The sequence below is a fragment of the Furipterus horrens genome, unplaced genomic scaffold (assembly GCF_987537825.1).
Source record: "Furipterus horrens unplaced genomic scaffold, mFurHor1.1.pri manual_scaffold_5, whole genome shotgun sequence".
Classification (NCBI taxonomy): Eukaryota; Metazoa; Chordata; class Mammalia; order Chiroptera; family Furipteridae; genus Furipterus; species Furipterus horrens.
In genome coordinates this window covers 35555880-35571393 of record NW_028327175.1, presented here as the reverse complement: position 1 = coordinate 35571393, position 15514 = coordinate 35555880, and the positions used below count along the sequence as shown (strand labels likewise).

Sequence of the window (15514 nt, the reverse complement as noted above, 5' to 3'; positions counted from 1 at the left end):
CTTTAGGAGACAACCTAAAAGTCAATTAGTTGGGGGGACAGGCAGCTGAATGCCTGAAAGAGGGGCTGAGAGGGAAATTTCTTTTTTCACTTTTTTTCCTGGAATATCTTATACATATGAGAGAATATATCTAGTGATTATCTAAATACGTAAAAAAAAAAAAAAAATCAACAGTTTAAAAAATAGAACAGTCACAATATTTAAATGCCCTGGTGTATTTCTCTCCAATTTCACCTTCCTGCCTCCTCTCAGAAATAACAATAATTTTGAATTTTGTCTTTGTTATTGAGGGGAGACATTTTGCTTTTTACCCTTCTCCGTTTAAATCTGCATCATGTGAAGATATATTATGCATAACAGTCATAAACCTTATCACAGAAAACTAATTGTAGTATATCATTTATAAACTAATGTTTTCTTTCAAATGAACATAGAACATGAATTGCCTGCAGTAATTTCTATTTACCTAGCTGTCAAATGTAGTGCACTTAATATAATTTAGTAGAATAAAACCCTAAGAATTCTGAGCTTAAAGTTTTGTCTAGAAAGAGGATCATTTAAGGAGTGCAATAATCTTTTATTAAATGCTTTATTGTTGTACTTGACATTTAATTCTTAAAGCATAAATTAAGCCTGCATGATTGAATGACACGTAGATTATTTATTAGATTTACTTCTGCATCATTCAAGATTTCATGCCTAATGAAAGACATCATGGTTGATGTCAGCAGTTGGCTATTTGAATACGCTGTCATAGACAGCATGACCTTTCAGCACTGTGAGTTGTTTATATGTGATAACGAGCCAGGCTTTTCCAGTGACTGAGTTAATCCTGGTTGGCACCTTAGGAAACACCATTAACTCCTTCAGGGGACAGTGACTTACAAGAATTAATGCCAATTTCAAAAAATATCTCATTTAAAACAAAAAATTCTTAGAAAACATTAAGACTGACTTTTGTTTTGGTCAGTGCCAGATGAAAAAAGATCTGAAAAGAGTTCTGGAAACCTTGCAGCAATTATAAATTCGCTGCCCTTTATATTATCATTGACGGGCATGTGTAGATTCCCTGTGCTCATACCGAATCATTGATCAAATGGAACGTCACCATAATGAGTGCTTTATGTGCCAGGCATTGTCCTCGGCACCTAACTTGTTATTGCCTATTATTTTCACAACAACCATTTGAGGTAGATATTATACTACCCCAGTTTATAGATGAGGATGCTGGTCTACAGAGAAATTATGTAACTTGTCTCAGTTCACACATTGGAAGTGTAATAGGCCCGGGTAGTCTAAGTTGTTATGGGACATTTCAAATCTGTGTTTCGATCCTTTAACATTCTGGGTGTCACCCAGATTACCTATAATCTCACCCTGGGAGCATGTGAGGAGGGTAAAGCTCTTGCAACTTTTCTCTTCTAGTCTCACTTCCAATTCTTTTGCCACTTTCTAGTTTCACTGAGTTAGAGAATACAAGGGCTGTCAGAGATAGCGGGACCTATTGGTCCTGCCTTATGTGTGCAGATATATTGTGTCATTTATTAAGTGCATTTTTATTGAGTATTTTTGGTGGGCCAGGCCTGTGCACATTTAGAGTGATCCAATTTGATGGGAGAAATGGCTCCCTGGGAACCTTAGAATTCATGATTAATAACCTTAACAAAGAAAATAATTTCTGTTCACTAGCTAGACTAGCCATGTAGCAGAGGTGAAAAAACAATTTAAAATTTACTTAGCTTGTTGACCTTGAAATTATGACATTCTTGGTGAATTTTTGCAGAGAATTTGAGGGTAATTTGTTTTAAATTTTTCCTCTAAAGTGAGACATGAATAATATTTTGTATTACAGTGTTTCAAATTTGCCTAAAAAGGCAACAGTGCTCAACGCTAGATGTATATCACTTGAGATATTGTTACCGTGGCTGAGCACTCAGGAATGCTGTGGCAACTGCAGCCACGGTCCCCATATTCCCAGCCCATGAGGGGAAATACCTGGAAAATTCTTGCAGTCTGACTTCTCCAGATTTCAAACAGACACATGTAAACTTCACAAAGTACTGGGGAGATTCTTTAGTGGTGTATGAAACTTCATTGCAAGCAATATCAGGTTTTCACTTAACAAAGCCATTTTTTTAATCACCAAAGCATGTTAAATTGCATTCAAGATGGCCCTACTTCAAGAAGTTTAAAATCTCCTTTTGTCCTAGGTCTTGGCCAGCCTGCGAACTGTACGAAACAACTTTGCTGCATTAACTAATTTGCAAGATCGAGCACCTAGCAAGTAAGTCACCCTTCCTTTCCCCTCCTTCACGCTGCACTTATACAGTGTTTTCTCCGTATGGGTGAACTCAAGGCAATATATTAGGTTTCTCTGAGTCCTTGCCTTGATGTCTGACCATTTACACTAAGTCATATGATGTCCTGTTAATTTTCTATAAATACTTTGTAGTGATGGTTCTAATATCAGACCTGAAGCAGACAAATAAATATGATGATTGCATCTGTCAGAAATCACCTGGCATAGTCACGACTCTGCCCAGTTATTTACACTGAGGGTAACTTTATAGGTTTGGCTTACTTCATAAATTGACCGTGGACAAATAATCTCATCAAGCCTAATGTCAATCCAAAGTCATCCTCTTAATCCTAAATCAGTGATTGCTAGGGAAGCACCACCTTATAGCAAACATCTTTGTTTTTCTACTGTTACTGACCCTCAGGTCAGCAGCAGCATGGAGCAATTAATAAAATTGTAATTTATGTGATAACAGGAAGCATTTGAAAGAAGGAAAGAAGAGATAGGAAATTATTATATTTGGGGGGGCTCTTATAACTGTGAAATATCTAAAAAGAGAAAGTTAATTTTCTAAAATTAAGTAGAAAACATTAGTTTTTCAAGTGTTCATTATTTTGACAATCTAGTAATAAAATGTTATTATTAAAATATCTAATCAATTTTCAAAATAAAAATATTTCTTTCAATCAATATGAGAGCATTTTATAATGAGTAGAAGTTTATTTGGAATTTAAGTTAAGTATATAAAACTTCACAGTAGTTACTACTTCTTAAAGAACAAAAAAAAGAAAGAAACTTTTCATCTTATAATAATATAATTGACCTCCCAAATTCATATTTGCCATGGTTTCAAAAAAAGCTTTGGCTATTGTGCACCTGCTTCTTGTGGTATAAAAGTTTTCTTAAAAATCAGTATAAATGCCTCAATCCAAATAATTATATGAAACCCAGAAGCTTCAACTGTTTGTCATGTTTTCTAGGTAATGAACTTTTGCATCCTGTTCCCTCAACCTGAACATTTTTTTCTTGCTTTCTCCTTCCCCTCCTCATCCACTGGGCTAACTGTAATTCACAGCTTAACAACAGTTTCTTTTGGGGCATCGTTCCTAACTAACACCCAACATATACCCGCGCCCACAGGCCCCAAACGGAGGGGTATGCCTTTCCTTCTCTGCCTGATCTGTCCTGTACCTCACTCCTATTTTAGCACATAATGTTTCTGTGCTCAAGTTACCTATACTGAGTGTTCTTAAGAATGTCAGTGCCCAGTTAGCAGGGCTTGATTTTTTCTGGTTCACAGTTGTATCCCTGGGCCTGGCATAAAGCTCAAAACAGAGTAATCACTCTGCCTGTCCTTGTCTGGAAGGGTGATGCGGTGATGAGTACGTGGGACCGGAAGTTGTGTTGATAGGTATTTGCTCATGACCATGTGTGTCCTGTGCTCCAGGCCCACACACTGTCATGCTGATTCCAAAGGACCCTGGGGGCTTTAGGTACCTGGTAGCTCAGTCACCTCCTCTTTGGAAAGTCTGAGCCCTGCAGGAGGAATGGAATTGCCGGTATCATCCCCAAACTTTTTTAGTTTTTAATTTCATCCAGGAAATAGAGGTATGGCTTTAAATGGCAAACAAGAAACTTGTACACCTCCTTTTATACTTCCTTCAGACATGGTCACTTGGGAACTAGAATCTGAATCTGTGGGAGGCACGCAGTTGATCAGACTGATCTGAAGGCATCAGACTGGCTTTCTCTGTTCTCTTCTATGTGAGACCTCAGTTCTAGTCTGTGCAAGACAAAAGTTTTCAACTAATTTACAGCGACAAGGCAGAGTCCAATGGAAAAGAGCAGCTGGAGGAAGATAGAAAACCATAGTTTATGCCTGATCTTGACTTACAATATAAAGCCCAGGATGACATTTAACCAAACAATATGATCTGGTAGACTCAAAGTAAAGGCCTCTGTGGTCTCTCTTTTGGTCAATGCAAGTTTCTATTTTCTTTACTGATTCAAACCAAATAAACCCCCTCAGGTATCAGAATAGTAGGATTCACCACATACAGCTGAGCTCTGTTCCATTCAGTGAGAGCAAACTGGATATAATGCTGGGTCATCCCATGATGACTCTAAGGAAATTGGAATGTCCCTGCTGGGCACTCACAGAGCCACTGAAATACTTCCAAGTTCACCCTTGGATTCTGGGGGAGACACGTGTTACCTTGCATGATCCACCTTTTTATTTGCTATAGGAAGGGAATCTAGGAAGAATGAATCCCTACCCCCCGTAGGATACTCAAATGCACATTGTTGACTTATTGAACCCACCACTGGTTCCTATCACCTGGCTCTTTCTTGCCCTTGAGATTTTTTTATTCCGGAAGTGAGTTCTCAGTCATTTTTTATTAAGTGATTTATCATTGTAACCATGGATCAAACAATTAACAGTTTCCGCTTATCATTATTTGTCAAAATATCAAGTTCCCAAGTGCCATTTATAGAACTGATATTAAGAAAAAGTAACAAGTAACGAGTCAATGATTTAGTTTTCCAAAACTATAGAAAAGTTATAAAATATTTATTCACTACCTTTCTCAGCCTAAAGCAATATTTCCTAGATTTTCACAGAGCAAGGACTCAAAAGGAATGACCAATATATAAATTTTTTGAATAACAAACTTTCAGTGAGAAGATAAAAGCATATAGACAAGAACTTCTTCAGAGTAGCATTTTTTATTTAAAACATGATATTTTTGTTTTATTAAGCATTAATCAAGTTTTAAATTACATCCTTTTATTTCATAATAAAAACTAAAGTAATTCAGGAGTAAGTTTTGGTGCGTTGCCAATCAAACACAAAATTTCAGTCTCAAACTGACGTCAGTAAACACCAGGGCAGAGCCAGCCATTGTGTGAAACCAGGCAGTGAGAGGTTAGAAGTACAGACTGCTTTTCCCAGGGGTCCCCCAGCCCTGCTGAGAGGCCTGTTAGCTCAGGGGGGTGGATTGGAACAGGGCTCTGCAAGAGCTGCTGTCTGCACACAGATGCTGTTCATCCAGCTTCCACAGAAGCATCATAAACGTAAGGCAACAGGGCAGAGTGCAGTCTCCAGAATCGCATTGCTTGACTTCACATCTCAGCTCTTACTTTGAACAAGTCATTCAACTTCCCAAAGCTTTGTTTCCCTCACTGGTAGAATGGGAACAGTGAGACTATTCACCTTAAGGTTTGTGGTCCTCACAGCCAGGTAATTCATTCAAAAAGTGCTCATTTAATACAGTGTCTGGGACACATATTTATTAAGTGTTAGCCACTCCAAGAAATTTTTTAAAACACATTTTTTCAGACTTTCTTGCATGTATCTATTTTTTAAAGAAAATTTTTAAAGATTTCATTTATTTACTTTTAGAGAGAGGGGCAGAGAAGGAGAGAGAGAGAGAGAGAAACGTCGATGAGCAAGAGAAAACATCAGCTGGTTGCCTCTCACACACCCACAGCTGGGACCTGGCCCACAACCCAGGCATGTGCCCTGACCAGGAATCAGACTGGTGACTTCCTGCTTTTTGTGGGACGACACCCAACCAACTGAGCCACACTGGTCAGGGCTGGATCTTTTTTTTTTTTTTTTAATTTTAAGATCACTGTATTTTGAAAACTTCTAATTTAATGTAACAACTTTATAAAGTATTTCAAAAAGTTTTAATGGACATTTCATAAACAATATTCTTTTCAACATAATTTATTGAGCACTGATTGAATACTGGATACCTGCTACTGAGCTTGGCAGGCGATGCAGGTTAATCATATAGCATGGTTTTTTACATCAAGGGGTTTATAATCACCTTGTGGAACTTGGCAAAACTTAGGGGATACAAGATAAAAAGTATTTAAGTTTCTACAACATTATCAGTTTCTCAATATAAGAAAATAGAAAGAAAAAAATTTAAATAGCTTCACTAATTATCATATAGTTCACAAGGAGTCATTTAACCTCTGATAATGAACAGGCAATCATAAAAATTTATGCCAGAAATGAAAGCTTTTTAACACTGTACAAGGGAAACTAATTGTGAATTGACTACTTTTTCAAATTCAGAAAGTCTCTTTTGGTTCTGTAAGCCCTGACTTAATTGAATATAGTCAGTCAGTAAGAACTTCCTCTTCTACCATGTCCCTGTGACAATTACATCAGTTTTTTTTACCCCAAAGTCTGTAACTATGAGATTTAACTTTTTTTTTTTTTTGACGTGTGTGATCTGAGCTCTAGTATAAAGGGTGCCTAGGCACTTGCCTGGCTAGTCTGAAATCTTCGTTTGCATGTCCTAACTTAAAAAATAAACCTCTAAATTAAAACGGCATACCTGAAATGACTCAGAGAATCCTACAATCAATAAGCACCCCATATTTACCACTTTGTATTTTTTTCTCTTACTCAGAAGATCACCCATGTGCAATCAGCCATCCATCAACAAAGCCACCATAACAGGTAAGAAAGATCTGGGAGTTTATTCTTCCCCTGTACAGAGAGAAACCATATCTCTCAAGATTCAGCATAATACTAACACCAATTTTATACTGCAATTGTAAAATGTTAAAAAAAAATTAACCCTTTTTTTTCTCTATAGTATCATGTCTCTCATTGACCTCACAAGTGGTCCATTTAAACTATTACTTGGAAAATCTTTACTGACACATTATTTTATTAACTGTTTAAATGTGTGTTTGTCCTAAGTTTCACATTGCTCTGGGCATTTGTATTTTGAGAGATGGCATTACCTTCAAAACATCATTTCCAGGTTTATGTCACCAGCATGATGTTAATATTTGGTAACTTGGTTTAGTGAAAGTAAAGCCTAAATAAAAGGCACCTTCTTGGTTAATCATTATCCCAGTTGTGTGTAAGAAGGAATACCTTTCCAGTGATCCTGATTTGGACCCAACGAGTTAAGAATTAAATTCTGTTCGGAAGGAATGCGAAGAAGTAATTATACAATACAGAAGAGTTCAATGGGATCAAAAGAACAGACATTGGCAAAAAGTGGAAGAAAGGATGAGGAATGTAAAGGGCAAAAAAATAAAATTATCCCAGTTCCTATTAGACATGGGACTTAACCTCAACTGAACCAAAAACAGAACAAATGATCTTACTTTACTGAACCTGAAATCAAATTGAATTCATTTATTCAATCCTTGAAACCTCCATTGATTCATTAAAATAATTGTCTGGAAAAGAAAACCCATGTTTTCTGACATTATTACCAGAAGAAAATTAACATATTATCTAAAATAGACCAGTATCTAATTTGATTCAAGCATCTCCCTGGGACTCCAACTCCTACCACGCTGAGGAGCAGCTTGTTAAGTTACAGTGAGCTTTGGGCAGCACCTCCACCCTGGCTTTTAGTGATTATTACATCAGAGTGGGTTCTGCCACAGCTGTTAAAGTTGTCCTTTTCCCTGAATGTCTTTCCGAAGGACACTTGTGTTCAGTGAACATTAAATTATTGGTTCTCTTTTCCATGTTTATCTTTCAAGATTTTATTGGTGATGATTCTCAACTGTCATTTCATAGTTTCTGTTGGGTCCATCAGTGTTCTCAACACTGACCGAGAGATGAACAATAACTGAAATTCCTGTATATTAAAGTTCTTTGAGTAAGAAATTTCATTTGCAAAGACCCAAATTAAATGTCAGTTAGCCTAAACTAAGACAGGGGTATAGGCCTAGGCTCTTTGTTGGTCTCTCTTATCTGACTACGTTAAGGGGTGAGGAGGCCAACTTGTGTGAGCATGTGGCTGTGGCCTCTGGTGAGAGACACCACACGGAACCTTGTCCCCAGCCCTGTTCTGACCCCTGTGAAGAAGGGCAAACCCTCCCACCCCCCCAACCCTTGCTATTTTGGGAATAAGCAAGACTCCAACGTTGTGGTATAAGCAGAATGCAGTGCTATTATGGTCCCTGAAACCTTTTGTAGCTTGAGGTCACACATGAGCCAGCCCCAGTGAAGCACCCTCCCAGAGGAGCAGCTGCGGGTACCATTCCTGGGAGACTGGTGTCCAGCAAGAGGTGGTCAGTGCTCAGTGGTCAGCTGTCCCCCCATCTGGCAAGTCCTGGCCTTTATGAAAGGGGGAGGAGCTGCACTCAAAGGGCACAGACTTAGCCCTGAACACATGTGGAACACCCCATGCAAGCTCCAGACATGTTTACCTAGTGTTGAGGCCCAGCAGCAATACCAGAGGGAACTGTGAGTTACCAAAATCTGGGAATTAAGGCTAATATGGCCTGATTTGTACCCACAAGTTCCTGGCCTGGAGCCCAGGGACAATGGAACTACAGAAATATCTAGCAAAGGAAACTAATTAACTGTCATTAACTGTTTAGTGCAGCTGTGTGCATCACAAAGCACAACAGGAAATCAACTGACTAGAGAATGGAAGTCGTTTTCCTTGCCCAAGCAAAGCAAAGCCCTGTGGGAAGGAAGGCGCAATGGGGATGGGGGCAGCAGCAGCGGGAAGCTCCCCTCTCGGAGCCCCTTCTGAAAAGGTGGGCTCTTAAAAACATCAGTAATGATAACAGTTGTGGTTGAGACTTGGATGGAAGACTTGAGACACACAGGAAAGGTGGCGCTTGTGAATCCCCTCCCTCCGCAGCTGACCCCTCAGGTCCTCCCTCCAAGTGTGCGCCCCCTGTTGTTGGAACCCATCTGTGCCTTTGCTGTAGTCCCCAGAAGGGCAGCCAAGATTGTTAAAAGAGTCAGCGAGACACCCTCTAAGATGAACTTAGCCTTCTTAGAAATTATGTTGAGGCTCTGGAGGACCAGCGTAGCACATGGTTAAGACTGCTGTGGTATTTAGGCTGCGCCAGGAAGGTAACATCGCCGCTGTCCAGGGAATTGCGCGGTGTGAACGCTCTGCCTGTCTAGAAGCCAAGCCATGCTCTGTCGTGTTAGCTGAGTGGCCCTGGACAGGTTCCTCACCCTTTCTCTGTTCCCTCAGTTATAAAGTGGTCATCAGACGTCACCCAGTAATTGCTAAGTTAAATGAGTTCACATGTGGAATGCTCTTAGCACAGTGCTTCACAGAGTAAGCACTCAACGCATCATTTTTTATTTGGTTTTGTTTCTAGGGCCCACTCTGTATATAGAGCTGGGGTTGTTGGAAGGATGGGACAGAGACATGAAAGAAATAAAGGGAAGAATGAGAGAAAAACAAGATTGCAGGGTTAGAAGAATAAAAATTATGATGCCCCCCACAAAAATTCAAAATGGAAACACTTCTTTGCGCCTGTCAATAACAGAACCTCCTGTTGTTCCCAAGGGCTGTGCCCCTCCCTCTCACCACAGCCTCAGATGTTGGTACCTTTACAACATGGATGATAAACTATTGTTCGGGGTCATTTTCAGAATCTAAGAACTTACTTTTGAATCATAGCTCTTGAAGGGAAAAAAAATAACTCCATAACTTTTCCATAGAGCAACTCTTTGACTTTTTTAAAAAGGAGAGTGAAAAACTTTGACTACTTATATGTCATACTCTGTTTTCTCAAGCTTTCTTCTCTAGAACTTAGAATTCCTTTCTTTTCCCCTTTGAGGTTATTCCATTTGACACTTGTTAAAGCCAGGAAAGTTTCATTTTATTATCATTAGGGTTAAAGCATTTTAGTCATGTACCAGTTTTTCTTTCCGTACACAATAGGTAAATACATTGCTGTAAAATGACTTAACAATTTTCTAAAAGTAAAGCTTCCAAATATAAGTGCATTTATAAAAGAGCCTTCCTGTTCAAGGAGAGAACTTAGATGCAGAACAGAGTCCAGCAAGTTACGAGGAACTCACCAAGTGTTTCTTCCTACTGCCCTATTCTGTGCCAGACGTTTTTTGTTGTTGTTCCTACAGTTATTTTAAAAGCTGGTCGAATGGAGGAGAACGACATTGATGATGTGTCAGCTTTTCTGGTACATTGAACTGATGATCTTGTTTTCAAACAGGAATGGCAGGACGTTTAGGAATCTCTGTATTAGAGCCAGGCTCACCTGCTCAGGTCCTTAGCAGGTGGTGAGGAGCAGAACCTAACGGGGTGCTGAAACATGAGAGGGCAGCACCAAGTGAGGGGGGCCGAAGCCACACTGTACTGCGCTGTTTTGCGCTGTTTGGGGAGTACACTCAGGCCTCTTTGGGCACAGTCATATTGAGCATTTAATTTTTAAACAATATTAACTCAAAAAAAGCTCTCACTGAACTTTGTCTTCTCTTCACAATACCAATTTTCAATGTTTCTAATTTCCATATTTTCAATTCCTCTAATATTTTGAACTTGGGAATTTTCCAGTAAGCATGTAAGTCAGAAAACATTTATTTTAACTTCTCTATATTATAGATGATAATACTGAGACCTGGTGAGAGAAAATGTTACTTACAGGCAGAAGTAAGAATAAATACAGGATTCCTTTTTCTAAGTCCAGAGACCTTCTTACACCTCTATAAAAATCACCCACCAAATTAGGGTTAGCCTTCAGACCCACCATAGAAGTATATGTTTTGGAGAAACTGAACAAATTATTCAAGGCTATTAATTTCTGAGCACTAGATATAGCATGGGGATTTTTGTACATAGACTTCAAAATTAGAAAATGTAGTGCCCCTTCTTACTAGGAAGACCCTATATTTAGAGCTGCGTTTGGTGCTATTCATTAATTACATTCTAGAGATCCTTGGGTAAATAAAGATTTGCAGCCTAAGGCAAAAGACTTTTGACTTTTGAGAAAATAAAAGTTCTCTCCAAGCAATAAAATGTGTACAATTACCTACTTTTCACCTGTAGAGGGAGACAAGTGATGGAGGACAAACATAAATAAACACAAAAGTAGTTTTAGTCCAAAAGAAATTTGGCGTAAGCCTCCATCCTACCTCATATGCTTTTACTCTGAATATTTGTAATGCCTTAAAAAATGAATTCTAAGTAGAATTCAGTCAGTTGGTAAGTAGAGGATTTAAAAAGTAAACTACCAAATAATTCTAGTGAGTCAAAACACAATGAAAAGAAACTTAATCTTGTATATTATTATTCTTCTAAAACACAAAGCGGTTCATAAAGCATAACAAAGGGAAAAAAACAACAAAGATATTTAACTGGAACCATTGTTCTGTTATTATCTGGACTAATCATTCAACACGTTGAGCTTGGGGAAGAAAGGAAACTCAGCAGCTATTTTATGGTGACAGTAATGATAATACTATGTAGGTCTGCCTTTCAAGTCTCTGTGTGTATGTGTAATTAAAATAAGTCATGTATGTAATTTAAAAGGTATATATACATACATATCTATACAAGGTATACATATATACATATGAATATACACCTATATACATATACATGCATATACATATATACATATAATACACATATATAAACGGACAATAGTTGAAAGCAGGAGCCACATAAAGAAGGCGGACGGGAGCTAGATGAGAACTATATGTAGGGTCTACACTGAACTAAAATGTGTGTCGGTGGTGCACAGGGAGGAGGACGAAGACCAGGCCTTAGCCACAGAAGTCTCACTCTCTTTATCAACCACTAGTAGGCACTAGCTTGGTTGGCTGGTTCTTTTTTATTTTTCTTTTAATAAAAGCAGAGATTGTGGCAATGCTTTAATAATTGCAGAGAGTGAATGCTCAGTAACCTCTAGGAATGTGATTGCAAAATGTTGAGTATACATTATATTTAATAGCTTTAATAAAAATAATAAAGATTGTGTATGTGACTGTTTATACATTAACTTTTGGGGGGAATTTTTGCTTGTTTTAGTACATTAAATGACTGTCAAGTGTTCTAAAATTTTTAAGCCACAATATGTTACTTTTACAAAAAATACCCTCCTTAAAAAGACTTGTGCAGGAAAAACATTGACCTAAAAAATTTGTTTAAATGCATAGAGTGTGACTATTGATTAAACTTACAACCTTTTAGAGGGGTAAAAATCTGTTTTCTTATAAGAAAATTTGTTTGACCTTCCTATATTGTTTCTTAGATAAGCAGAGCTAAACCCTTTAATATGTGAAAAGACTGGATTTGACACAGTGACTTTTTAACCAGAAATTAATTGACATAATACTTGGTTACTTCATAATCTGGTGAAAAATAATATAATATTGTCTCTATTGCCTGAAAATCTGCTCTGGGCATTTTGTTATAACTTTTAGTGAAATTATCAAATGAGACTATATGTTCATTTAGTCAGCACAGTAAAAAGGTCATCAGTCAAACCATATGGGTCGAAAACCCAGTTTTTCTTTGACTAGTTGCATAATCTTGGTCAATTTATCTAAATTCTCTAAACTTTCATTTTATCATCAATAAACTCTAAGTCAGTGATTGATACCAAGAATGTATTCAACAATGTTAGGTATTGTTATGGCTGCAGTTTTATTATTATGATTACCCGTTTGGTGAACAGATACTTTCTATGCGTCTTATCTATGGCATGCAGTAAGGTAGGTCTTAGAGATAAAGAGATTAGTAAATTGTGACTACTTAACTTCAAGGAATTTACAATCTAGGGGAGAAGGAAGCGTGTATAACTAAGTACAGGCTAAGAACCAGGACTGAAGCAAATTCAAATGCATGTATTTGAAAGAGGGGCAAAGTGGGTCTACCTGGATAAAGCGCCCTGCTAAGCTTTGAAGAATGTGGAGTTCACCTTATGCTTAGGGGAAAGAAGATCCCCTGACACCAAAGGACCAGCAAGAGCGAGGTATGGAAGCACGGAGTGCCTGCACAGATCAGGGCACTGGGAACAGTAATGAACAAAGGGAGCTGAAAGTGTACGGGAACAAATGGCCAAGAGGGTCCGAGGGTGGATGAAGGCAATAGTGTGAGGAGTGTTAGAAGCCAATGCATGTAACAGTGGACTTTATTTTACGGGCAATGTAAAATCATCAGTCATTTCTAAGCAGAGGAGCAAGTATGTACTTTAGAATGACAACATTGGAAGCAGTATAGAAACCAGACTGAAAAGAAGAAAGACTAGGGGCAGCCCCATCCTCATTAGGAGGCTGTTACAGACCAAGTACACGCTAAGGATAATGTGGCTCTGAACTGCGGTGGCAGTGTTAGGGGTGGAGATGAGGGAATGGGTTCACAACTCTTTCAGAGGAGGAGTTGATAAGCCTCAGCAGTTTATTAGATTGAGGAGTGATGATAAAAGATGTGAAAAATGAAGTCATGTACACAGTTGTTCATCACAGCACTGTGCATATGCATAAAAGATTGAAAACAACCCAATTACTAAATAATATGTGAATTCTATTTAGGTATAAAAAATTCCATAATAAAAAGTTTTTTAAATGATTTATGAGAAAATTTTGATAATGTAAAATAATGCTTCTATTTTAAAGTATACATGATGAAGTACTAAGTGGGCAATAGGGCACATTTAATGCATTTTTAATTAGGTATATTGGATTTAATTCATGCCATTTTAATTTTTTAATTTAATTTTTTACATTCAATATTATTTTGCATGAACTTTATGTGTACAGCATAGACAGTCATATACTTTGCAAGTGTTCCCCCTGATTATTTCCAGTACCTGCCTGGCACCATACATAGTTATTACTACACTATTCACTGTATTCCCTATACTGCACTTTATATCCCCATGACTTTTTGTAACTATCAATTTGTACATCTTAATCCCTTCACTTTTTTCATCCAGCCACCCAGCCTCCCTCCCCTCTGGCATCCATCAGTCTGTTCCCTCTATATTTGAGTCAATTTTAATTCTGTCTGTTCTTTTATTTTGCTCTTTAGAGTCCACATGTAAGTGAAATGATATGGTATTTGTCTGTCTCTGACTGGCTTATTTCACTTAGCATAATACCCTCTAGGTTCATCCATGCTATCACAAGTGGTAAAATTTCGTTCTTTACTATGGCTGAGTAATATTCCATTGTATATACGTAATACTACTTTTTTATCCACTAATCTATTGATGGGCACTTGGGTGCTTTCATGTCTTCATTATTATAAATAACACTGAAATGAACATACGGGTGCATATATTCTTTCAAAATAGTGTTTTGGGCTTCTCTGGATATATACCCAGAAGTGGAATCACTGAGTAATAAGGCAGTTCAATTTTTACTCTTTTAAGGTATGTCCATACTGTTTTCCATGCATTTCCACCAACAGTGCGTGAGGGTTCCCATTTCTCCACATCTCCACCAACACTTGTTTGTTGATTTATTGATGATGGCCATTCTGACAGGTGTGAGGTGGTATCTCATTGTGATTTTAATTTGCATTTCTCTGATAATTAGTAAAACTGAGCATCTTTTTATGTGTCTATTGGCCATCTATATGTCCTCTTTGGAGAAATATCTATTCAAGTCCTCTGCCCATTTTTAATTGGATTATTTTTTGGTGTTAAGTTGTGTGATTTCTTTATAAATTTTGGATATTAACCCCTTATTGAATGTATCATCGACAAATATGTTCTCCCATTCAGTAGGCTGTCTTTTTTGTTTTATTGATGGTTTTCTTTGCTGTATAAAAAGTTTTAATTTGATGTAGTTTCATTTGTTTATTTTTTTCTTCGTTTCCTTTTGTCTAAGGAGATAAATCAGAAAAAATATTGCTGAGAGAAATGTCAGAGGTTAACTTAAGACATTTTTAGATGTTGACTAGTAATGAACAAAGGTAGATAGCTTTATCATTTTACATAGAATGTAAGGAGTGACAAACGTATTTCTTAGTTCTCAGTGGTCTCTTTGCCCCTCTTCACCTAGAAAAAGGTACTAACAAGACACTGCCTAGTGACATTCAATATTTCAACATTAGGGTACCACAGTGGAAAACTGGCTGTATTTTCAAATAATAATATCCTTTGGATAGGGCATCACTCTATCTACTGATTATTGAGCCTATGACATGACTATTCTATTATCCTCCGACTGATCAGAAAATAACTACCATAAAAATCAAGTACCTAAATGTCACTGAAGTTCATGTCAGCCACTATTCCTTCCCCATTACCCTGACTCAGAAAAGGGCATTATTTCCCAAACCTGCCCAATCAAGTGATGCTTGGGGGGAAAAAAAACATGGAAAGACAGATTCCCAAGCAGTCCAGAAGTTCTTTGGATAAGGCTCAGAATCTATATTATTAACAAGTTCCCCCAGGTGAACATTTGATCAGCCAAATTTGGGAGTGCACTAGAATACT

At 37.7% G+C, this 15514-nt stretch overlaps 1 protein-coding gene across 2 annotated transcripts in view; it reads left to right on the top strand.

Moving 5' to 3' along the window:
* Nucleotides 1-15514, top strand: part of PDE4D (phosphodiesterase 4D) — a 318702-nt gene that overhangs the window by 146486 nt on the left and 156702 nt on the right. For both annotated transcript variants that reach the window (XM_090276285.1, XM_090276286.1), the window contains exons 4-5: nt 2211-2284; nt 6730-6779. In XM_090276285.1, the coding sequence (XP_090132411.1) occupies nt 2211-2284; nt 6730-6779 (124 nt within the window). The remainder of the gene's footprint in view (nt 1-2210; nt 2285-6729; nt 6780-15514) is intronic.